The sequence below is a fragment of the Xyrauchen texanus genome, chromosome 15 (assembly GCF_025860055.1).
Source record: "Xyrauchen texanus isolate HMW12.3.18 chromosome 15, RBS_HiC_50CHRs, whole genome shotgun sequence".
Taxonomy (NCBI): Eukaryota; Metazoa; Chordata; class Actinopteri; order Cypriniformes; family Catostomidae; genus Xyrauchen; species Xyrauchen texanus.
The window spans coordinates 39,102,029-39,128,469 of record NC_068290.1 but is presented as its reverse complement, the minus strand read 5'-3'; the positions used below and the strand labels follow the sequence as shown (position 1 = coordinate 39,128,469).

Genomic DNA, 26,441 nt, shown 5'->3' with positions numbered 1-26,441 from the left:
TTGTGATTTAATGTGCTAAGTAAAAATTTTCCCACCGTGTCCGATATTAAAATCAGTGCGACACACTTTGCAAAAGGTGTGGGCATTGTCTATATGGCTTCAAGATATGAAATTAAATTATTGCATCCAGCTGTTGATATATTTACATGTGTAGCCTATATATATTTATTTTTTTATTTATTTCGCCGCAGCACCACCTGAATCTTCTCTCGTCTACCAGTGATGCTTGATGGGAGAAATAACAAAACGGGAGGGGGGCGGGAGATGGGTGTGAAACGGGAGACTCCCGGGAAAAACGGGAGTGTTGACATGTTTCTATTCTGATAGGGTCACCAACAGCAGGGTAAAAAATCAATGCTAAATGCAAATAATAAAATGCTAACTAATGCTAACAAACCAAAGGTGCATATTTATGAAACCAAGGCATATAAACTTCTCAACTTATAAAAGCGAGGAGAAAACACTTCCCATATCTTTTTATTGTTGAGCCCTAGGCCAGCTTCCACTCAAACGATACGGAATATATTAGATCAAATTCATCTGTCACTTATAGAAGCAGCCAAATTAGACAGAAGCCAAATCAGACAAGTAGCATGAAATGCCCATATCCACAAAACCTTTAAAAAAAAATTATGTTTGATTTTACTGACATTTTGATTCTGTGTTGGGTTGCCACTTGATCCCCAGTGTAAAATCTGACATAAATACAACATAACATACACTTAAAGGCCATTTTGCTACAAATATAAACTCAAACAAAGTGCTTAATTGGTTGAAAGATTGAAGAGTTACTTGCCGTGACATCAGTAGTAGTATTCAAAGGGTCTGTGGCTGTAAATGTCATGGTGTCCTAGTTTAAATGGTGGTGTATTCTTAAAGTTTGGAGATGTCTCTAAATTAACTCTGCTCCATATACACACCTTTTGTTGGAAGGTAGCTACTAAACTGGCTATTGAAATCTGCTTTTTTTCCCTCAATGTTGGCACCAAATGGGAAATGTGGACAACTGTTTGAATCTTTTTAAATACCTAAAGGACAGAGAATGACACTAACACTAACAGTTATCATGTGTCACAGTGTCTACAACAGAATGACTCTTTGAACACAACTCTGAAAAGTCTGGAAAACATTAGCATGCAAACTTCCAAATTAGTCTGTAATGAAATAGACTCTTCTGTTCAAGTATTATCACATGTTCAGTTATTTCTATTATTCAGAATAGGTGAAAGTTCTAGTCACTGATTGAAAACTAGCAGGCAAATAAAATGTAATCTGGTTAACATATTGTTCATAAATTATTTCCCCTTTTTAAAGGGGCACTCTGTAATTTCTTCTTCAAAACTTCAAAATACAAGAATTGTAATTCTGTAAAATGAAGACAGTCATATCAGTAACCTTATAAAATCAGTTTTCTTCTACATGGCGAGGGTGCACTCATGGAGGGTGTTCGTAATGCCAAAATTGCTGGAGAAAGAACGGGCAACGAATTGAGTCAAAATCATACTGGTTATAATATCATTAAATCTTTTTTATTTTAGTATCAACTTGGTAACAAAGTAGCTTTCTGAAGTTGAGTAGCCCTAGGTTGTACTTCTGTGTACCTTGGTGTAAATCGCTGATTGTTGCCTACAAAACATTCAACAAAACATTGGAGATATGGCTTTCCAAAAGATTTCCAATGCATGGGGAAAAAAAGGAAATTAAGAAAAAATACATTTTGTACATTAGATGTGACTTTACACCTCATAGCCTCATTTGATTTGCATTGAAAAAGCAAGCATCACTCATACTATAAGTCCTTTTTTTTTCTATAAATCTCCACTTTCACTTTATTTTTCTTATTCACATTCTATATAGAATTTTTACTATATCATTTTTACTATAGATTCTCCTCCCTGCCCAGTAGGTGGTGATAACAACACCTACTGGGCAGGGAGGAGAATCTATAGTAAAAAAGGACTTAAATATTGATCTGTTTCTCACCCACACCTATCATATCACCTTCTGAAGATATGGATTTAACCACTGGAGTCGTATGGATTACTTTTATGCTGCCTTTATATGCTTTTTGAACCTTCAAAGTTCCAGCCTAAGATATTATTCTAAAAATCTTTGTGTTCAGCAGAAGAAAGTCACACACATCTGGGACTGTATGAGGGTGAGTAAATGGTGAGAAAAAAATTCCTTTTTCGGTGAACCGTCCCTTTAAGCCTAAAATCTGGTTCATAGGAATCCAAGAACATATTCTACTTGGCTGAATCATGTTGCAATCTAGTTGAAGCTACACCTTGCCTGTTTAGTTCTAGCTGCTAAACATTTTACTGATAGAAAAAAAACCTTTTCAGAGAATTTGGTAAGGGGAGCCATATCAGACAAAACTAGGGGGGTAAAAAACAGGAGTGACAGAGTCTGAAACTTCAGTCTGGTGAACTGCAAGACTAAATAAATGTCATGGCGTCCCCTAGTGGAGGAATTAAAAACATGAGCTTGATCAAATCTCTTCAACATTAAATCAAACTGTACTCAAAACAGGCAAGTGCATTATTTAAACCATGATCGATGGAAACATGCAAAAGCTTCACGCCACAACACCCCTAATGTTCAAGCCACGTCTAGGCTCTTGCATTGTACCCCATTTACGTTCTTAGTTCACATTCTTGGTCTAAGTGTGCACACATGGTGCTTACTGTTCCAAATGAAAAACAAAATGTTTGACTTGTTAATCTTTTAACATAACTTGCTCTCCCTCTGAACCGAATTATGCTTTTGAACGACATTACAAATTCCTTTTACTTTTTTGCGCATTACAATCAATTCCTGGGGGGTAAAATCTAGTCTGCCCTACATTTTTTCAGAGATAGGTCAGATTACATTACATTAATTGTGTTGCAAATGGCATGTCACAATTGACTATAATGCGAAGAGCAATACCCAATAAAAATGACTGATAGTGCAACATATTTTCTCACTGTTTGATATTGTAATCATAAATCATGGACAGACAACTTGTTTTTTTCAGGGTGTATATTTATATTTGTACATGGTTTTAAATATTTAAAATAATCCACTGTTGAACTTTCCTGGATATATATTTTTTTCTCCATGACATTAAAAGACATTTCTCGACACATGCTGGTGCAGCAGTTGATATCCTCAGAACATCGTCATTTATGCATTCATGTTTTCATCCAGTTTTCCAATGATCATGAAGCAATTAGCTCACTGAAGAGGAAAAGCAGCTCTTTAGGATTTCATGATTTTTGCTCCATCTTCAGGTCATGCCCAAACATGACATCCAATCAAATTCATAAGAATTCAAATTCACCCTCCAGACATGATACATTACTTAAAACCTGGCGCTAAATACAGACAAATTTCATAGGTTCAAGTTTGTTTTTAAGTCATTTTAGTATGTAAATATTAAGCTCAGGTGATGGTTCCTTCTGTACTCTAAATGAATCCAGGGAATAGAGACTGCAGCAGCAGAATCACTGCCACTACCATCAGACCACACAAGCACAGCACCAGCCATAACGGGAAGGATCCTGAGGGTCAAATACATGAGCAATATTACACATCAACATTCACAGGACTGATTTAACAATATACAAAGCACTTTAGGGGCTTTTTGCTTATTGTATAAAGACAGTTGAGAGGGAAAGGACTATTCTTTTAGATCACATACTCATACTTACTTCGGTTGGGCACTGCATGCATCTGACAGCGACTGTCCACAGCGACACTTAACATAACAACTTCATTTTCCCCCTTTATGGCTTTACTCTTAGGAGCATCAGGCAGGAACGTTAGATCTGTGACAACAATGCCATGAGACTCCTGAATATAGTATAGTCTCTGGAGGTTTGAGCAGAAGAGATGTCAGTGCTGAAATACTGTGTAGAATGGATCAGTGACATGGCACATGATTAAGTTATTGGTACCTGCAGGGAAAATGCTATGTAGATGGCCACAGATCCAGTCACAGTTCCCAGACCAAGAAATGTTCCAGAATCACTGAGAATTCAATGCATAACCATGTCATACAACATAACTGACCATAAGAATGGCTGCATACACACTGCAGCTAAATACAGTTTGCCAATGATTACAGAATTACAGATATAGAGATGGTTTTCTCTACCTCACAGTCAGACAGGATATTACTTCATTTCCACATGGCTTCGTGAGTAACGGTAGGAATGATCGTCCATCCCATTTAGTGATGTAGCATGGTGGGGGTTTGCGGTCTCGTTTGTGAGGGATCTGGACTGTATAGAGTCTTAAAGCGTCTTTTTGATCCTCTACCTTTGCAAACCTGGTAGGAGCAAGTGAGCATGAAGAAAATGACAAAACAGATATCGACGGAGCTTTTGTCAATATGTTATTTGCTACTAGCTGTCAAAAAAGTGTGTGCAACTTGCCTGCAGTACTTATAGCGGTACATCTTCTCGGTGATCTGAGGCATGTTTTCATGCCAACACAAACCCACGACCAGTTGATCGCCACTCCACACGCTACACTCAAAATCACGGCCTACTGTTACAATGTGCTACATTAAAAACAAAAATAAGAATAATGTTAGAATAAACAGAATTGATAGCGATTACAATTAGATTATCAGTCATGAAATTCTACATAGCTCAATCTGCTCAACTTACATACTCTCTCTTTGATTAACGTTTCATTTGCGCAGTTTTTTTGCAGGTACTTCCATTGCACTGCAGTGTGCTATGCGAGTTTTCTTTGAAACCCTCCTCCCCAGTACCACCTGTCTAGATCTGCCTCAAGAGAAGTGTGTGTCTAATTGTGGAGCAGCAGCAGCATGTCCTGCATGTGTTATGTTTTCGACCCTGTTTACACCTGTTATTAAGATGCATTTCGGGTGAGCCGATCACATGTGGTCAGCATTAAATAGGGTCTAAAATGTTTTGTGATCGGATCACAGAAACCACATATGAATGGTCAAAAACGCACGTTACCACATCACATTTGAGGTGTAAATGCTATCAGTCTTGCATGAGTCCCAGACAGCAAAGAGGCACCACCCCTCATCTGTCAATCAACTACTGCACTAAAACAAGTGTTTCAACTTTGCAGGTTACGAGCAGCTTTAAAAAGGAAATAACGGTCCGATTGGAAAATGTTAATAAGCGGATACATTCACAAGCACGAGAACTTCACGGATCATCTTCTTCTTTTAGAGAGAAATGAGAAGTAAAAACATCTGAAGTTCAGGCATATACAGAAAATCCACTAAAATAATAAATTGCGTTCATTCTTAGATTAAATATCAGCTGCATCTGGGAGAAATTGCATAACTTTTTTTGTGCTTTGTCATTTCGGACTTTGTTTTACTTTAATATCATTCAGTAACACACTGACATAATCATTGATGTATGTTGTCATGAAATCAGAGACCCTCCCCTCCAAATCTGAACTCAAGTGGTCACAGGAGACGCATTTATGTGACCAGGTGTAAACAGTGATGTGTCTCACCTGACCACATGTGATCAGATCACCCGAGACCAGGTGTAAATGGGTCTAATTATGCTGTAGCATGTCTTATGCAGAGTTTACACTACACTGATTTTTGCTCACCGACAGTTTTGTGGAGATCGGTGACAAAAGCCCGAAATCGTAGGTAAATTGGTGCTCTCTCCCGTTAGCAAAGATCGAAATGTATGAACTATCAAATACAAATTGAGAGAAGCGTCACCGATGTCAGCAAGATATCTAGAATGTTAAATATCTGGACCTGTCTGCGATTCCAAATCGCGTAAAGTGAAATATGTTTTGACTGAATACAACTGCAGCGTTGACCTACAGCCAATGAGAGAGCAAGAAATGGGGCACGGAAAGTTTCAGTGGGAGGAGTCCTGATGTACCTGCAACAGAACATCAACTAGCAAAGCTGCAGTATCAAGAAAGTCTCATTGGACTGAAGAAATTAAGGAAATATTTGTAGAACATTGGCAGGAGCACCAGTGCCTATTTAATGTTTCCTCTGAACTGTACCATCAACCGGGTGGAGAAAGAGAAGTGTTGGAGAGAAATTGCCATTTTTCTTGGACAGTCAGGTAAGCAAATAGGTCGATTTTTCAGTAGGAGGAACTTTTTCATATTGTAACCAATAAAATATATGATTAAAAACATACAAATCATATTCTGAAATGCATAACACATGATCAGGCATTTGTTTTCATATCTCGTATCACTTCTCGCATGCACTCTGCATGGAATCCAAATTATGTTTCACAACAGAGTCGTCGGGGATTCATCAATAGGCGATTCCTCGTGTAATTTGAAAACGCTACGACTTCCATGACAAGACATTTGTGTAATATGAACGGTACCACGATCCGACGTCTTTGAAGTCGTGTAGTGTGTAAGAGGCATTACATGCATGTCTTTGTACTAGCTCTGCAGCAGCCACAGCAGTGTAAGCAAATCTAGTCAACCAAAACCAAACCGAGGAACTTGTCATATCCTCAAATTTATTCAGAGAGTCATGACTACACTCCTGAAGTTTCTGCAACCTCACTTTGGACTTTTCCTCTCATTAAACTACTGTATGACCTCAGAAGACTTTGAATATAGTAAAGTCATATGGACTACTTTTTTTGTGCTTTTTCATCATTTTTGAAACTTGACAGCCCTGGTGCCCATTCACATTAATTTTATGGAAAAGAGCATCTTGGACATCATGCAAAATATCTGTTTTTGTGTCCAACAGAAGGAAAAAATTAGATAAACTAAACTTTTAAATCATGGTAAATCCCTAGAACATATGACCTTGAGTGGAATTTTGCTTTAATAAGTAAAACAAACCTCACAGAACATATGAGTTACCTTTTTATCAGGACTGAGGTCTATATCCTCCAGTTCATCTTTGTGTGCTTTGAAGTTCAGCTTCTCTTTCAAGGCGGGGAACTGCAGAAACAGGACACCAGTTGAGACCACAAAGACATCGTTGAATAAAAGGCTCTGCTCTAAAACATAGCAAGCCATCTCATTGCCTACATAGGCACGATCTGGAACCTCATATGTGAATTATTTAGTATGCTCTACATTGTCAACAACTCCAGATTTCATATAAATAGTGCTCCCCACATGATGTGCACAAGAGACTTGACTCAATTGATTTCAATAGAGTTTGGTGTTAGCATGTTGTTAATGCTATGATACAATAATTAGGATAATAATACATAGTACACGTACATATTGGGTAAAATAGTAAATTTTTATTAGATGTAATGATTTTTATCAATATCTTTTAGTATTGAATGAAATACATTTACAATGCACACTTTTTTCATCAAGTTTGTCGCAATGCATTTTACAGTAGGATTGCCTTCGCTGCAAAAGTTATTTGCAATGCGAAGATACCCTAGAAGTATACAGTGGTAAGAAAGATTATGTGAACCCTTTGGAATTACCTGCATTTATTAATATATTTGTCTGAAAATCTAGTTTAATCTAAGTTACAATAATGAACAAACTCAATCTGTTTTAACTAATGACACAAAAAGTATTGAATCGTTCTTGTACATTTTGAATATATCATTCAAACATTCACAGTGTGGGTTGGAAAACGTATGTGAACCCCTAGGCTACTGATGCAAACAAAAGCTAATTAAGAGTCAGGGGTTGGGAAACCTGGCATCCAAATCATGAAACGAGATTGGAGGTGTGCGTTGGAGCTACTTTGACTTATAAAAAGCACTCAAACATTTTGAGTTTGCCATTCATAAGAAGCATTTGCTGCCTTGCAAAAAAGAGATCTTAGAGGACCAACGATCAAGAATTTCATCTGTACACAGTTAGACAAATAGTCTATAAATGGAGATAATTTAGTACTGTGAATACTCTCCCTAGAAGTGGCCGTCCTGACAAGATGACTCAAAGGGCACACCACAGAATGCTCAATGAGGTAAAAGTGAACCCTATAGTGACAGATAAAGACATGAAGGAATCATTGGAACTGGTTACCATCGGTGTTCATGAGTCTACTATCTGGAAAATATTAAACAGGCATGGTGTCCTGAGGGAAGCCGCTGCTTTCCAACAAAAAACATTGCTGCGTGCTTGAAGTTTGCCAAAGACCACCTGTGACACTCTACAAAACTACTGGGAAAATGTTTTGTGGACTGATACAACTAAGCTTGAATTGCTTTGATACTGTTTGAAAATGATTTGGGTTTGCTTTGCTGCTTCGGAGCATGGACCGCTTGCCATCATAAAGGAAAAAAATGTATTCCTAATTTTATCAAGATATCCAACAGGATAATGTCGGGGGGGCTCTGTGCCAGCTGAGGCTCAGTAGAAGTTGGTGATGCAGCAGGACAATGACCCTTAACATCGAAGCCCACAGCAGAATGGCTTACAAAAAATGAAAATCCAGCTTTTGGAGAGGCCCAGTCAGAGCCCAGATCTTAACCCAATAGAGTGCTGTGGAATGATGTCAAGAGAGCCATTCACACCAGACATCCTAAGAATATGGCTGAGCTGAAGCAGTTCTGTAAGGAAGAATGGTCCAAAATTCCTTCTGAATGTTGAGCAGGTCTAATCCAAAGCTACCAGAAACACTCGGTTGAGGTTATTGCTGCAAAAGGAGGATCAACCAGTTATTAAATCCAAGGGTTGACTTACTTTTTCCACAGCAGTGTGAATGTTTAATGGGATGTGTTCAATAAAGACATGAAAGAGTATTATTGTTTGTGTGTTGTTAGCTGAAGCACATTGTGTTTGTTTGTACTTGTGACTGATGAAGATGAGATCACATTTTATGACCAATTAATGCAGAAATCCATCTTCTTCCAAAGAGTTCACATAATTTTTCTTGCCACTGTAGGTACACTATATGGCCAAATGTATGTGGACACCTGAACATGACACCTTTATGAGTTTATTGAACATCCCATTCCAAACTATGGGCATTATATGGAGTTGACAGTGCCTTGAAGATACTGAGCTCTTCAGTATGACCTATTGTCCTACAAATATTTGTCTATGGAGAGTTCATGCTATGGGCTGGATTTCAGCAATTTTTGAAATGGCTGAAACACCTGAACTCAATAATTAATAAGGGGTGTCCACATACTTTTGACCACAATGTGTTTCTTAGAAGGCAGCATAATTACACTGCATGCCTTTTAGAACAGCCTTCATGTCAGGAGTGCAACTATAATGCCTTAATCCTCCTCCTACGTAGGACGCTCACTAAGTTTTGAAACAGAGCAAAAGTCTGCCCAGACTCACCTCCCACACTCTGATGTAGCCATCTGCCCCTCCGCTAAGCAGAAGTGTGAGGTCAGAGCTGAAGCGCACACACTTCACACACGGGTCCTGAGCACTGAAATCTGCCTGTACCACATCCACATCCTCCACTGAGATCTGAGGAGTCTCCTCCATCTCAGCTGCATCTCCTCCTGCTCCTCCATCTTTATTTTGCCCTTTCCCTCTTCTCCTCCTGGCTGCACTCTTTTCTCCAGCACCTGTTGATCATTGTCTCGTCACAAACATTCCCAATATCTGATATTACATGCATACACTAAAAATGTACTGAATTCAAATGAACTACAGCAACAATTCTAGAACGTTTCATCACAACTTAATTTCATTGCGCTCTACACATTTGAATTAGTAAAATGGAAGTTTACTTAATCTTTTAGAGTCGGAACAACATGAATACATTTTGTAGTGTTAAGGTAGTATTGATGAAACTGGGCAGGGGATTTCCATTTCCCAGGATGCTCTGCATGGGACTCGATAAAGAGAGAAAATGGTAAATTTAAGTGTAATTTGATGTGTTTTTATGCAAGATGAATATAAAAGGGATACTCATGTTTAATGTTTTGTTATGATGAGATTTAGAAGAGTTGCTGTTATGTTGGCATTTTGGGGGTTATCATTATGAAGAGTGGAGCTTGAGCTAATGATGAGGACAGATCAAATTGCACGTCAAATTGATCGCTCGCTTCGTTGAGCAAATGCTGTGCAAACTATTGGTCGACAGATATATCGCACAGGCTGATAAATTTTCCCCTTTGGCCGATATGAGCTCATAATCTTAAATTAATTCTCCCTCTCTCACTGTCTTGTCTAATGATAAAAAGGCAAATATCAATAAAACTGATATCATTTATACCATCTGCAAACATGTGCATATCTTGTTTAAACAGATGTAATAAACTAACCTCACACAACTTGGGCAGATCCAGCATTCTGTGGAGCGCTCATATATTAACCACTCTACAGATCCCTTATTCACTATGCACTGTATGTACAGTTGGTTTGATTCTGTATTTTTGGAGAAAATGTGATTGCCAATGTGGACATGCCATCCATTGTTGCTGGACTACTGTGTGTACTGTTATTTCCTTCTTCCTAATACATTAACAATTTCTTCATGTGCAAAGAAATAAGAGATTTATTTGAGTTAAATTGACACTAGAGGTAGGCCGATATATTGATTAACATACCCCATCAGCACATATATTGTGTCTCTAACTTCATATCTTGTTGTGAATAATAATAATAATAAACCTTATTCCTCTTTAAACCTCATCTGGTGAAATATATATTGATATTTCCACCTTAGTTATCAGTAAAATCCACTATCGGTCGTCCTCTAACTGACACATCTAATTTCATTGGGTTTACCCAATTCAACAAAGTTCTTTCTACACAAATTGTTTGTGTTGAGATTACATAGTAATTTTAGGTTAAGAAAATGAATTTAAACTTCCACATCTGAATCGATTTCAGCCAAAGAGCTATTTTTTGGGTGCAGTTATGATCACCATACACAACCTTAAACATTAAAGACAATAACAGATTTATCAATATGTTGATTTTTAAAGGGATAGTTCACAACAATGAAAAAACTCTGTCATTATTTACTCTCATCTTTTGGACTGCCTTTATGGTGCATTTATATCTTTTTGGAACTTGACATTAAATCACCATCCACTTTCATTGTATGGGAAAGAGCTCAGAGATTTTGCCTAACATCTCCTTTTGTGTTTCATGGAAGACAGACAATAATACTGGGTTGGAATGACAAAAGGGTGAGTGAACTATTCCTTTAAGGTCATTGAGAATTTAAGTCTGCACTGACCATCTTTATCAGCAGGACTTTTCGTCTGCTTGGGTGCACGTTGTCCAAACTTCATCAAGCTGCAGTTACCATCTTGCCCTGCAGCGATCACATCACCACCCAGAGACATGTTCATGGTGGCTCGTGTGTCCGTGTCATGAGTGTGCAGCAAGGTGGCACTGTGCTTACCACTGACCAGCTCCAAACTCAGGAAATGCTGCAACCAAAGAGTAACAATTATGTGGCCAACAACTAAATAGCACGCAGTCCCTCCATACAGTGGCCAACTAAAGTATTTGGACATTGAAGGCAAACATAAAAATCTGACTATCATTATGATAGTCAGATAATCACTATCATTATGATAGACACAAAAATATCACATTGTTTTAATTGTTTAAAACTCCAATTTTTGAGCCAGGAAAAACCCCTGGTAGCTGATATTTAAAAAGAAAGTTATTGCTCGTACCACTCCATTCTTGATCCCGGTCTTGGACGCCCCGCCTCCTCCTGCAGTGATGATCAGACCAGTCTTGGGGTCAATGTTAACAGTATACAGAGGGAATGGTGCTCTGTACAGCTCAGGCGCTCTTCGTTTACCCATGCTTCTCTGAAAGTAAATGAAAGGTGTTACACACAATTCCACAAAACCAATACACAACCAAATCCTGTTTATTTTCTTGCCATAATGTAAACAATCAAGTTGAATGAGGGGGCAAACAAGTCCATGAATTAATAATTCAATTTAATAAATAATAAAAACCATTTAAAAATGGTTCCTTAAAATACAACACAAGCATATTCACAGTAACAGAGAAGTTACAGAGTTGAAAAGGGACTGACACAGACCCGAAAAACCGGCTTCATGCACCACTGTTGTAAACAATATAAACACTCAAGTCTCTGTGTCTACATGCTTTTAGATCTTTGGCAGATTGAGATAATCACAACCCCCGTCAACAAAACACTTTATACAGTACTTGCGTTTGAACATAACAGAGCGGACCGACTCTCTTTTAGACGATAGAAGGGTTAATTCAGCTCTATGCCAATATCAATATATCTGTCTCTATTGTTCGCTGTGCAGCTCGCACTCCTCTCACAGTTTAAATGCAGTTATAAGTTATTTTAAAGCACGAGTGGTGGTTTAAGTCACTGCACCTGTGTGTCTGTCGCGCTATAGTCTCTTTTTGCAGTATTTCCAGTGTTCAGTAGACATGCCACTGGATAAACTCACTGCATTAGTCAAACAGCCACCATCTACTTCCTCGTTGCCCTAGCTACACGTCAGCACAGCGTCATGTCCTGCGCGACGGAGTCACGCGTCCGCTCTAGGCGTCATTCGCTCTACAGTAATCAGAGATTCTGATCTGTTCCATTAAAACAACCACCGCGCAGTCTCTATGTATTATTGATTGGCTCGAAAGTTCACTTAATGGATGAGGATGGTAATCTGTTAATTTTTTAAGATTTTTGTTCTAAATACAACCTGAACGCAAGCAATTTGAACGTATTATAAATGCCATTCCAAAAAATGTAATTCACTTAATATAAAATACTTTTGTTCACTCGCTAGATGGCGTATGTGAACTCAAATCCCTTCTCTTTGATGGTAACGACCTCATGACAACGCTTCCCAACAAACATATTCGTTCTTCCTTTAATTCTAAATTATATCCTACGCTTTTATATCGTAATGATATATTACACGTTTATATGATAAAACAACTGCAAAAAAAACTCACTTTAAAATATTTCAAATCAAATCACTTTATTGTCACACTACCATGTAGTGCGACAATTTATTTAATGGTATATATTTAATGGTAATTTATTTAATGGTATATATCCTTCAAGTTAAAATTTTTAAGACTTCGATTTAACTTTGACTACAATACTTTTACTTTTTGTCAAATTGACATAGAAACAACTGATCATCTCTGTTTTTATTGTATGCAGTCGAATATTTCCTGGGAAAATATGTCCTATTGGTTGGAGACAGAAATCCAATCACTGCCTACCTTCTCTAGGACCCATGATGTATTTGGAATGTTTTTGGATGACAAAAAAGTAGAATTCTTTATTATGTTGATTCTGGGTAAATCCTTTCTACATAAATGTAAATGTATAAAGCAAAAAAACGTATTTCTCTGTATTTAAAAGTGATTTGTTTTGTAACTATTTTCCATCACTGAAATGTATGAAGACTAAACAAGCCTGCAAACTCCTTATGATGATAAAATACCCCTCTCTCCATTTTATTTTAATTTTTTATTATTTCTTAATTTTATATGTGCGCTCTGTTATTTGTTGTATTGTTTTCCTTTATGAATATAATCCCATTATAGATGTACATTTTGTTTATGTTCAATAATATAAATTTTACCCTAGGTGAGAGCGTCACGGTCAACTAGCGCGATGGGAGAAAGGTGCCTCTGGTTGTTACTTGCACAGTATGATTAGGCTGTTGCCCCTTTGTACGATCGTCAACTAGCGTGTTACGACAGCAAGTCACCGTTAGCGGATACCATACAAATGAATGGGGAGAGCTGTAAACGGACACCTGCCTGTCGCAAAATTGTGAGTGTCTTCTAATAAAACATACATTTTATCGTAGTAAACTCCACACATAGTTAACTCCAAAATAATTGTTTAGTGTAAAACATGTTGAAGATTAGCGGAGAGGTGGTCAATTCATTAAATGATGAGCTGTTTCCTTTCAAAATCAGTTTATTCAAGGTACTGAAGCATCTCCTCCATAGACATCCATTAAAAAAAATCGTCCTCTTGTATCCTCGGCAGTTTACCGCCCATAAAATGTCTATGAGAAAAACGAGTTGTGCATTGCTTTGTTAAATTGTTGACCTTGATAGAAGGTCTCTGACCGTAATAAGTGTAGTAATGACGCATTCAATTGTTGTTGTTTTTGTTTTTAAAGTAGTAATAACGCACGGGTGAAAAGTGGTTACTTCTGCTTCAAAATTGAAATAATTAAATAACAATAATAAATAATAAAATAATAAAAATATATACACTTTACATGTTTAATTATATAAATCCATTAAAATTAAATATATTAAATTTATTAAAAGATTATATTGAAATTATATGGAACATTATATGTAAATCCTTGAATATTCAAGACATCCCAAAGTTTCAAATGCTCTATTAGGGAGCTGAAAAACTGCAAACACAAAGCAAGCTTTGAAAACACCTCTATAGGTGCATTGACACGTGGTTTTAATACAATATAGGCCTATTATTATACGAAAATTATTATTTATGCAAATGGCGAGTTAATAATAAAAATTCAAACCAGGTTTGGCGTCAAATAAAAAAAATTCTAAATGTTTTGTATCACTTTTAGATTTAGACTTAGGCACCATTTACATTTTACATTTTTAACATGTATTAACACCTTACTATAGGTATAAAAAGTGACTACATCAAACCAATTTATTATTTTGGTTCAAACTTAACCAGAAACAATGTGGTCAATCCTTTTATAATATTACAATAGCTATTTTACATCTTGTAAAATTATTGTATTGTTTTTTTTTTTATGGTAAATATTTTGGAAACAAATTTCCTGTATTAACCACTAAACAAATTGTTGCTCTTAGATTCTGTTCAAGTATTTTAACCAGCAGATATTCAAACTTACTTGATAAAGCTGTTCAGTTTGTAGTCTTAAAACCCAGAAGACAATTAGCATTTTCAAGCCATGGGTTCTCGCAGGAATTTCCTACTGTTTATTAGAATATAAGCTTTAAATGTATGAATAAACTAAGGTCTGGTGTTAGTATTACTTGAAAATACTTTTATGTGTGTTATACAACATACATAACGCACAGTCGTACCTCCAACGTTAATTTGAAGCTGCTGTTTTTTTTTTTTTAAAAGCATGTTGCTAACAACAAGCGTGCTTGACTACAATGGTTGTAAACTCACATCCTTGTGGTATTTGAGGACTACAAATACTACAAAGATGTGAGTTTACAACCATTGTAGTCCATGTAGCAACCTCGATAGCAACTTAAATGCAGTGTCTTCAAAATTCAAGATTGAGGTGTCTGTGTGTCATTTATTTTGTAGAATAAAATGTCTCTTCCAATAATGAGTTGACACCTTGAACCACAAGATCCTCCTGTCCACCCTCTCTGACTTGGGCATCATGAACTGCGCTTGGATGAGTTGAGTCAAACCTCACTGGCAGATCCTTCAAGGTAACCTGGAAAGCAGAGGTGTCCAAGTCACACCAGCTGACCACCGGTGTTCCTCAGGGATCAATGCTTGGACCCCTCCTCTTCTTGATGTACACAACATCACTCGGACCATTCATTGAGGCACATGCCTTTTCTTACCACTGCTATGCAGATGACATGCAGCTCTACCTGTCGTTCCAGCCTGATGACCCTACTGTCTCAGCTTGTATCTCTGCCTGCCTCTCGGAGATCTTGGCATGAACGTCACCTTCAGCTCAACCTTGTCAAGACAGAACCCCTTGTAATCCCAGTCCGTCTGTCCTTTGATCACAACCTCACTATTCATCTTGATTCAACTATACTAATGCCAACCAGGACCACTCAGAATCTGGGATGGCCAGCTTAAGTTCACCGCCCACATCTTATCAACCACCTGGTCTTGCAGGTTTGCGCTTTACATCATCAAGAATATCATACCTTTCCTGTCTAATATTACTTCACTTATCCTGGTCCTAGTTCTAGTCATTTCATGACTGGACTACTGTAATGCCCTGTTGGCCTGCCTCCCAGCTGGTTCAATTAAATCACTGCAAAATATCCAGAAAGAAGCTGCGCTTCTGGTCTTCAATCAGCCAAAGAGGGCTTACGTCACCCCACTCATGATTTCAATCCACTAGTTCAATCCACCTGTAGCTGTCCGCATTAAATTCAAGGCTTTGAATATCGCCTTCAGGACAGCCTGTGGAACAGTATGCTCTTACTTTAATTCACTCCTCCAGTTCTATGTCCCAACTCGCTCTCTGTGGTCAATGAATGAGTGGGGCCTAGTGGTCCCATCACAAAGAGGCATAAAGTCTATTTTACGATCATTCACTTTCTCTGATCATCTGCTAGTACCATCTCAACATTCAAGAACCAGCTGAAAACACATGTTTAGAAAGCACTTAACCAATCCACACTAAAGACCCAAACATACTTCACGCAAGTATGCAAACGCAAGCACTTCACCAACGCATGGCCAACACATGGTCCCGTTGCACATACATTAAGTGTGTTTGTGAGTTGCTCTGGCGGTTACAAACCTTGGACCACAATGGCCTGAAAGCCATGAAACCAGATGTGGTGGAGTCTACTTGTTCACAGTTGAGGAATTTGCTTCTGTATTTTCTAAAAAGAAGACAGAAAAATATGTGTGTATAATCTAACTTGTTTGGCAAGACTCTCCCCAAATTGCTGCTCCACCATGACAGTTGTTCATTGAAAAAAGAAAATCTGCTGTAGCGCCCCTTGAGGCAACACTGAGAACACAGCGCGTACTTGCGTTAGGTTACGAATTGCGCGCTGACACGATTTACAGTGCAGTGATGCATGAAATTCTAGTTTGCGTATTTATGTAGAGTAGGTTTGGGCCTTATTTGCACTTACCACTAATAATAATTAAATAAATACACATTTTAAAAAAACCTTCTACGCTAGCTTCTATACTACTCCAGCTATTCTGAGAACTTGGCAGTGCGATACTGCAGATAGACTATTGGATGACAAGTTGCTTGTTATGTTCCTTATTTGTAAGTTGCTTTGGGAAAAAGGTTTCTGCTAAATGGCTAAATATAAATGTAATGGTAACCACAGACATTCATTTCTCTAAAAGCCCATTGGAAATTCCTGAGGCATGATGTTGTGGATTGCGCAGCTCAGATAATAAGTCTTGAAAGAATTTGATGAGTTCGTATTGAAATATCCGACTTGTGGTATGTTGGCGATGAGTTTGAGATCTCTTCTGAAACAGTTGAAAAATTTTGTCTTCTGTGGAACAAAAATGTAAATATTTCGATGCAGTTACAATGAATGAGGACTTCAGATCCTCACAAAGCTTCAAAAAGGCACCATAAAAGTATCAAAAGTGTTTTATATGACTTGTGCAATGTATTCTAAGTATAGTGAAGTCATACAATAGCTTTGACTGAGGAAAAGATTGAATAATGATTATAGTCATTATTGGCTGTTAATCTTCCCCTCAGGTGAGCTCTTAACTAAAGAATCACTATGGCCGGGTCATTGAGTCAGTGAATTGAACCTGAGAACTGGATCAGTCTGATTAGTGAATTAATTATTAAGACTCGTTTCGTGAACTGCATGGGATGCACGTGACGATGCTTTCAAAACAGATTTGGGAAAAATAGAGGTGTATCATCTCGCTCTCCAAATAAGCGCCCTGTCCAGTCGCGGAGCAGAACTCCTCCGTCGCACAAGAATTAATCTGTGACGGAGCAGACGGATACATATTGTGATGTTCCATGCTGCAGTCACCGATTTTTGACATCATCGTTGAGAGTGACGCAAAAGACCATTTGAAATCAGAATATAGTATCCAGAGCGTCCGGACTCAGACGCATCCAGACTATCAAAATCTCATCTAGATACAATCTGGATATGCAAAAAATAGGATTTTTAGTGGCAGTCTGAACAAGGCCTTTCAAGAACACTCATGAATGCACCAGTTAGGGAAAATGTTAAGATTTTCAGTGAACAACTACATACAATTAGATCTATTCCTCTAACACAAAGCTATCATATGGCTTCAGAAGACTTGGACTAATTGTATGATACATTTAACATCCTTTTGCATCAGGGCCAGATCAAGGGGGTGCTGGTGAGCCCCTCTCAGGCGCAAGTGAAGCAAAGGGTCGAATTGTATCATCATGCCGCTAACCCTAACCCTGACCCTAAAGAAATGTGCTGGCTCTGGAAACATGTGCAAACCCCCTCCCCCATCAAGAGAATACAGCCCTCCGCCCCTGCATTATATTTTATTGCCCCCCTAATGTAACTGATCCAGGCTTGTTTTGCATCCTTTTTGAAGCTTGAAGGCTCTAGGCACCATTGCAAGGAAAGGTTTTGGGTGAACTGTTCTTTTAATCTCATTGCTGTATAGGAGAAACAATCACAATATTGATGAGAGCTCAGTTGTGATTTTCCTGTGGGTGGGTATTCAGCTGAAAGAAAAATTTAACGCTAACTAAAACTCTTTAGATTCCCAATTTTTACCCTCCAAGGGACCTTTTTGCACTGTAGCTTTTGGCAATCTTCTAGCTTTAAATATTTAATATACAGTAAAACAGATGAATAAAAATGACTAATAGAAGTTTCCTTCCAATGGCTTTGAACATGAGTTTGAAAACATATTAGGACAATACCTCTAATGGATGTGAGGCGGGAGTAAAAATGACAAACAAAGCTGCTAGAAGGTCAGTCTCTTCACTCTCTTTTCCCTTGAAGCTTTAAAGTCCCAAACTTCCACAAGTATAATGAAGTATTCCTTAATTGTTCCCCTATGAACCTCTGAGGCAGAGCGAATTTAATAATTACCATGCTCTCTGTCTTCCCTTGTGTTCTCTTTGTGTACTTAGCAACAACAGCCTGGGAATACAGTATATATTAATTACCGCAAATAGTGTTCAAGAGCACAGTTCCTTTAGCAGCTTTTGGGTGTGAAAATCTGCCCTCTCATAACTGTTTACAGGAAAAGTTTAGTCAATAATAATGAGCCTGGACAAGGATGTGATGTCATTCATGGTTGAGTAGGGTGTACTGATGTGATGTGTTTGTCATGATGATGTGATGGTGATGGCTTCTATATGCTTTATAAAGGTCTGATGTCTGATTATTGATTACTTGTTCAATGCAGGGTTTCAGTGGAATAATCAATATGACCCTGAGGTGCTGTCAATGGAGGCATTCGGCATCAGACATTGTCAGTTATAACAGTACACTGTAAAACATAAAATACTGGGAAATGTACGGTATTAAAAAAATGTATACAAAAAAACCTTCCAGCTGTGGTTGTCAGAAAATCACTGTACATTGACAATGTTTTAAATGTTCCAGAACGGGATACAGTTCATAAGCGTATTAACTGATGGAATGTTATAGCTTCCAACCTACTTTTTTATATTAATTTTTTTATTACTGTATTTCACTACATAAAATTGCATGTACTGACCTGTTGAATTTAATGTCATTTTTCATTGCATTTGTTAAGGTCATTTACTTCCGAGTTTTTAAAACTTGTTGATGCCAAGTACCCCCAGATACGATGATCCCCTAAGCATGATATTATAAAGACAACATGCTGTTTGTGAAATGAATGAATTGGCTTTTATATTGTCATCGTATTAAAACCAAAAGAAATAGTTCAAATATTGTCTGAAATATGTTGACTTTGTATCAAGTTAACAGTGTCTTTTTTCTATATTCTACTGAATGTATAAACCTGAAGAAAAACATTTTCAGTCCAATTGTAATTTTTTACTATCATTATTGTTTCAAACCAGCTTTAATAAAACATACAATCCCTATTTCTTAAAAATATTATATAATTCTCATAACACATACATTTTTGTTAAACTTTATGCAGATTTGTTTTTATCTCTTACTGTTAAAAACTATGGCTCTTAGAAGAATACAAATAATGTCAACAATGGAACACTGGAAACTGGCAGGTGTAGAAAAAGAAGTTCCGCCTTACAGGTAAATGAGCCAATCACCTTTTAGATCCACACATCACCTGTCGGTTAACTCAAGAACAAATGCACATTAACTGGACCAGCCTGAAAAATGGTGTTTTTTGGAACACTGGTGTAACCACAGGTGGTTCTGGATGGGCCGGAGCCACCCATTGGTCATTCACCCATTGTCTTATGCCCAGGTACCACCAACAGTCAAAAACGTACTGGCTTTGAACCACGAGCCGCTAACAGGATAGGAAAAGAAGTATATAGTGTCAAATTTCAGCACTTTCAAAATCTGCAATTAAACGCGATTGACTATAAAATATTATGCAATTAATCGTGATTATAAAATGTTATCAACTGACAACACAAACTCACACACACACACACACACATATATATATATATATATATATATATATATATATATATATATATATATATATATACTGTATTGTCTAAATATACTCCAACATGAATATTTTATTGATTGACATTTATATTCTTAAAGTAGACAAACTTTAGTAAATGTTCTGAATACACCCCTAGAAACAATATGAACAAACCAAAAAAATTAAATTAATGAATAAATAAATGTTTATAGGTCTCATGCGATCGATAGTTTATTTTGGCTGTTTTGAAATATGTTATTTGATAGTAAATTTGACCAACCGTTTTTGGAGATCTCTGTCTTTCACCATTGAATACAGTTTAATAAGCATATAAAACATTTCTTAATAAAAAAGAAAATGCAGAAAGGTTTGTTTGAGCATTAGATTAAGGGGGCTAGGGGATAATAAATATACTTGTTGTAAAACCACAAGAAGTCAATGGAAAATGCCCACAAGGATAAAAAACAAATGTGCATGTGTGCTATATACAGCTGTGCCACAAAAGCATTGCTTACTAGAATATTAGAGTATTGCCAGTTTTGTAGAGAACAAATTGTAACAGTACAAAAGATGTACTTTAATTACTTATTCACATAGTGCTGCATAATGTATTAATAAAAACTTGATATTAGGTTTGCAATAAGATAAGACTGCTGCATATCTGTGTCTTTGCTCCACTAACCATCCCCACGGAAGGGGGAGTAAAAAAGAGGGGGTGACAGAAGCGCAAAACTACCAATCCTAATATGGGCAAGGCTTTCTTAATGAATATTAATTAGGTAGAGTGATTGGACGCTTAGCCTGGAACGTCAGCATGTTCTATATATATATATATATATATATATAAATAACCTTTTTCATAGTAGGATTGGACATTTTAATTTAATGTTGAGTAGTCTGATTCATTTAAGCAATTCGGTTCAATCGGTCGATTTGTTTAAATGAATCGATTCATTTGAGTCATCGACCAAGTATTCCCAGAAGTCCCCGTGAGGCGTTATTTTTCCTAAATTTCATAGGAAAATAAATAGTTTGCTTAATACTGACGTTTTATCACTCTGTTAAGGATTACATACATCATCAACCTATATTTAGAGTAGCCCCTGATAGCACACGTACATCTCAGAGATGTCTGTTTTATATCTTTTCATCTGGAAAGAATCACAATCTAATTAACATACATCTTAAAAAGATCAGATTTACAAATATTCAAAATCAAAGACATTTGCTGAATGTCTCATTGACATCTGAGGCAAACTTATTGATATGCATCTTATAGAAGTGTTGCAGATGAGTACTCACGGCATTGGTTGAGTATCATTGTTGGGGCGGGTCTAATGGGTTGCTCAAAACAAAAACAGGAATTTTATAGTGCCACAGAAACACAGTGTTTACAGTTTACGAGAAAATGTACCTATGAATGGCTTACTTATAGTTGTCTCTGCATATTAAACTGGGACAGAAGAAAGTATTTTAACACTGAAAATTGTACATATTTCAGCTTTAATTTTTTACACGAATGAAAACAAAGCTGTGGGGGATAGTCTTATTGTCTTTGGTATGCACTGTATAAAGCTGTCAGACAACTGGTGTCTTCTGGAGTTTCTGACGACTGAAAATGTTTTAAAAGGATCAAGGTTTGGTCATCTGAATGATTTACATCAATATAAACAGCAGCATTGAAGAATCTACCTCATAGCCGATTTCATTCCTGTCAAAACTCAAATATATGGCGCTACTCAGAATAAGGTCCACACAGTCACTTTTTTTGCCTAATATTTGTTTTCAAAATGTCAGTTTTACTCAAACTTTTCGCTTCCAATCCGAATGGGTTCACATCGCGCTTTGCGAATCGGTTCGAACGAATCATTTAAATGAGCAGCCCAAAAAAACGATTCGCTCGCGATTCGGGCATCACTGTTCGCTTGCATTTAGAAAGTGAGGACGACTGAATCTCTCTGCGTATAAACACACAATGAAAAGTCAGGGTTGTCCACATCAAATCGTTTTTCGGCATCAGAACTAAAGGTTGTACCGGTGTCTCCAGCGTTCCTCTATAAAACAGGAAGTGTCGCGTGATTATTTATGACTTTGGGTGGAAAAGGATTCGAAGAGTGGATATTCATGCGTTTTTCTCCGCGCGTCTGAGATATATCTTTTTCACACTCCACATCTTTGAAGGAGCCCCTGAACGGATTCCAAACTAAACGGATAATGTTATATGAACAATGTGCTGCATTTCCATAAGAGATGGACAGTCTGGAGATTACAATTGTGTTTTGTATGTGTTGTATTGATTTTACAGCGCTTCGTAGCGATATATACTGCTTATAACAATAACAGAGGACAGCAGCCGTGGATTGTGATCTTCATGTCCATATTTCATACGGCATGAGAAGCGCAACATGTATGTCCTTCGTGATCCCTGTATGTAAAGATAGGGCATTATCAGGCCAAGATGTGCGCTATATATTAGCGCTAATGTCTTTTTCGTGTACTGGGGTTTTATTTTCGTGTTCAATGTGTGTCATGCTGATTTAGGGGGGAAATCTCGTTCAGTGGGGGTTTGCTTCCTTCCTGAGTCCTGATGTTCTTCATGCATGCGAGTACTCACCATGGAAACCCCGAGTGAGCGCTGGTGGACACTCGGACAGAGGCTGATTGATGTGTACGCAGCCTCTTACCGTCGCCTTCATGTCCACGTGCTATGACCTGTCTTTGCAGACACCAAAAAATCAAAAGCGTGTAGCAGGAAGCATATTTTTGAGAGTGCCAAAGAGTCTCTAGGAGACACCAGAGACTGTGATGGCATGATGTAAACATGCATGCAAGATCTGATTCCACGTCTCAACATGCAGCGCATGACAATCAGGTCTGATCTTTGTACATCTCAGGTATGGACATTGTTGGACGCATTTTCGAAGCATTCATGCAACGTAGCACGATGTGTTTTGAACATCCATTGCGTTAAAGAGTGTATTATAGTTTAGTATCTTTTACAATCGAATCCCACAATGCCTCGCAACCGGGCCTTTTCTGAGCCGGAGTATTCCGCGGAATATTCGGCCGACTGTTCGGTCACCCTGCCCTCTGACCCCGGCCAGGCAGTAGGGCGCACACACGAGGTGACCGTGCGCAGTTCTGGCTGCTGCCTGTGCTTGCCACGGTTCATGCGGCTGACCTTCGCACCTGAATCTCTGGAAAACCTCTATCAGACCTATTTCCGCCGCCAGCGACACGAGACCCTACTGGTGCTGGTGGTTTTTGCAGCCCTCTTCGACTGCTATGTCATCGTGATGTGCACTGTGCTTTATTCCAGCGATAAATTGGCATCTGTTGCCGTTGCATCGGTGTGCCTGGTGGCAGACGTCCTGCTGTACGTACTGTGCCGGTACGGCCTGCTGCCAGACCGTGTGTCTCGCCGGCTGGTGCCCTTCGCCCTCTGGGTGCTCATTGCGGCCCAGATCTTCTGTTACCTAGGACTGAACTTTGCCCGCTTCCATCAGCCCAGTGACACAGTGGGGTGGCAGGCCTTTTTTAGCTTTTCCTTCTTCCTGACTCTGCCGCTGAGGCTGACCCCTATAGTGCTCATCACAGCTGTGTCCTGCGGGGTGCACACCCTGGTGCTGGGCGTCACCATCGCCCAGCAACAGCAGGAGGACATTCAGGGGGTGGCTCTTGGAAGACAGGTGAGATAAATGTTGGTAGGGAGCAACATGGCAGCAGTTTAAGGCTTTCTAAAGGCACAGTCCCAGATAGCACACATACATGCATCTCAGAGATGTCTGTTTTAGATCTTTTCATCTGGAAAGCATCCCTAAGAGCACAAGTACATCACCCAGACTACTATTTTTAAGGTTGTTTGCTCGTCTGTGATACGTCTATAAAACATTTCCTCTCGGATGTCAATAAGACATTCAGCAGATGTCTTTGAGATGTTTAGAAGATGTTGATTAGATTGGGATGCTTTCCGGATGAAAAGATCTAAAATAGGCATCTCGGAGAGGTACTTGTGCTATCTGGGATCACATTCTAATTAGCATCTGCAAAACATCTCAAAGACATCTGCTGAATGGCTTATTGACATCCAAATGGAAACGTCTTATAGATGTATTGCAGAAGAGCAAACTATGTAAAAAATGTACATCTTCCAGATGTAAACACACACATCAAATAGACATCTGGGTGATGTACGTGTGCCATCAATGGCAAATCTCAGCTGGTTTTGCTTCAGGGTGTAGATTTTACTTTGGACATCTGGTGGCGACCATAAAGTAGCCTTCCCTGATAGCACACGGACAGTACATCACCCAGACGTCTATTTGATGTGTGTTTTTACATCTGGAAGACATGTTTTTTAGATTGTTTGCTTATGTGCAATATACGTCTATAAGACAGATGTCAATAAGTTTGTCTCTGATGTCAATAAAACATTCAGCAGATGTCTGATATGTTTATGATTTAATATGTTTGTAAATCTGATGTTTTTAAGGTGTTTTTTAGATGTTAATTAGATTTTGATGCTTTCCAGATGAAACACTCTTTAAAAGACATCTCGGAGATGTACGTGTGCTGTCTGGTAATGTCCTTAAAATCACAAATTAAAGGAAAGCTCCAGGTTCAATACAAGCTAAGCTCAATCAGCATTTGTGGCTAATTAGAAAATGCAAAAATCGTGGTAACAGGAAGGCACTTACAATGGAATTGAATGGGGTCAGTCCATAAACCTCAAAATACACACTTTCAAAAGTTTTAAAAGTATAGCCACAATTTATAATTGCTTACTAAACTTTTCAGTCTAAAACTTTATCCAATATTACAACTTTGTTGCCATGACCGTGCATTGCTGGTAAACCCTATACGCGATTTGATCATGCTAAAATCTTGTTGACCTATATAATGTTTTACTTCTGTTGCTAAACTTTTGAAATAGTGTGTATTTGAATGTTTATGGACTGGCCCCATTCACATCCATTGTAAGTGCCCTACCTCAATTTTTTTCATGCTCTCGGCAGCCAGTAATTCACCTCACATAATTAATTGTGGTCATTAGAAACCATGTTTCTCCTCATACCATGCATCCCATTTTTGGGTTGTGACCCACCAGTTGAGAACCACTGATATAAATGTTTTCATGTGCCCAAATCTGCTCCCAGTCAGCCGACTCATTCATTTACACATTCCCTCTTGAGGACTCTGATCAAGCCTGATTAAACCAGTGATGAAACATAAGAAGAGAAGATTGTACAGGCTCAACAATCATTTTCAGCATCAAACACAAACTTAACGGTCTGAAGATTTGAAGAAGAATTGTCTGTCAGTAAAGACCTTATAGCTTTTAACTATCAGTACATTCATTCTTTATCCAAGTGACTTTTGCCGAGCACTGTAGACGGAGACCAGGGGCAGTTGTAATATTTGTAACTGAGCACCATATTTAAACTGAGATAGACTTGAACACAATATTGAATTTAATGTATATTATATTTTGATATTTTAATACAGTAAAAAAAAAAAACTTTTACAAAAATGAAAAATTTAATTCTAGTCACTTTTAAAAAAAACAACTCAAAAGTAAAATGTTCAAATGCATCGCAATAATGTACTTTATTATCCTAAAAACAATGTCACAACGCAAGCTTGAGGAACCTAAAATATGCTTTATTTTCTATCTGCAAAATATAATTTCTTATTTATTTCTTTTGAATATGGAGTAAAAATAGGACCAGGATATTTTCTTGACAGAATCAACCATCATTTTGTATTTTTATCATTTGATTTGGGTTTGCAGTTTGACCTGGACCTGAAAGAGTCACCCAATTTACATCATGAATAGTGACTAGCATGTTGGCTCTGTACTGTATGTACAAACGTGTGTTTGGTTGTGGGGTTGCAGTATTAAGATGGCAGAAGGGGCCAGAAGGGCCTGCAGGTGGGTGTCAGGCCGTGCTGCTTCAGCAACACTGTTTGTGGCACAAACTGCATTCTCAAGAGACACTGTTAGAATACATTGCAGATCAAGTGATCATGGGAGCTTTACTGTATAATGCTCAGATCCTTGTGTAGTAAAATCTGTCCACAAAAGATGTCAAGATCATATTTCACAAGTAATATTTTGTATTATAGGTAACTCAGAGATCCAAGCACTGACATTGATTTATTTCCTTTTTTTCTCGTCGAAAGTGTTTTTTAGGAAGCCACTGATTATAAAATCTTGATTGTGTTTTGGGGTGAT

General features: G+C 37.9%; 2 protein-coding genes across 2 annotated transcripts in view; one reads left to right on the top strand and one right to left on the bottom strand.

Moving 5' to 3' along the window:
• Nucleotides 1–3,021: 3,021 nt before the first annotated feature.
• On the bottom strand, nucleotides 3,022–12,388 carry LOC127655538 (prolactin regulatory element-binding protein-like). The gene is made up of 10 exons (XM_052143426.1): nucleotides 12,260–12,388; nucleotides 11,568–11,708; nucleotides 11,120–11,315; nucleotides 9,259–9,494; nucleotides 6,850–6,930; nucleotides 4,422–4,549; nucleotides 4,142–4,315; nucleotides 3,942–4,014; nucleotides 3,696–3,855; nucleotides 3,022–3,545 (listed from the first exon to the last, which is right to left on the bottom strand). Exons 2-10 carry the CDS (start codon nucleotides 11,700–11,702, stop codon nucleotides 3,451–3,453), a joined length of 1,278 nt encoding a protein of 425 aa, XP_051999386.1. The 5' UTR covers nucleotides 11,703–11,708; nucleotides 12,260–12,388; the 3' UTR covers nucleotides 3,022–3,450.
• A 9,756-nt stretch (nucleotides 12,389–22,144) lies between these two features.
• Nucleotides 22,145–26,441, top strand: part of LOC127655529 (adenylate cyclase type 3-like) — a 60,379-nt gene continuing 56,082 nt past the window's right edge. Inside the window, exon 1 of the mRNA XM_052143413.1 lies at nucleotides 22,145–23,895. Coding sequence (XP_051999373.1) covers nucleotides 23,221–23,895 — 675 coding nt within the window. The 5' untranslated portion in view covers nucleotides 22,145–23,220. The remainder of the gene's footprint in view (nucleotides 23,896–26,441) is intronic.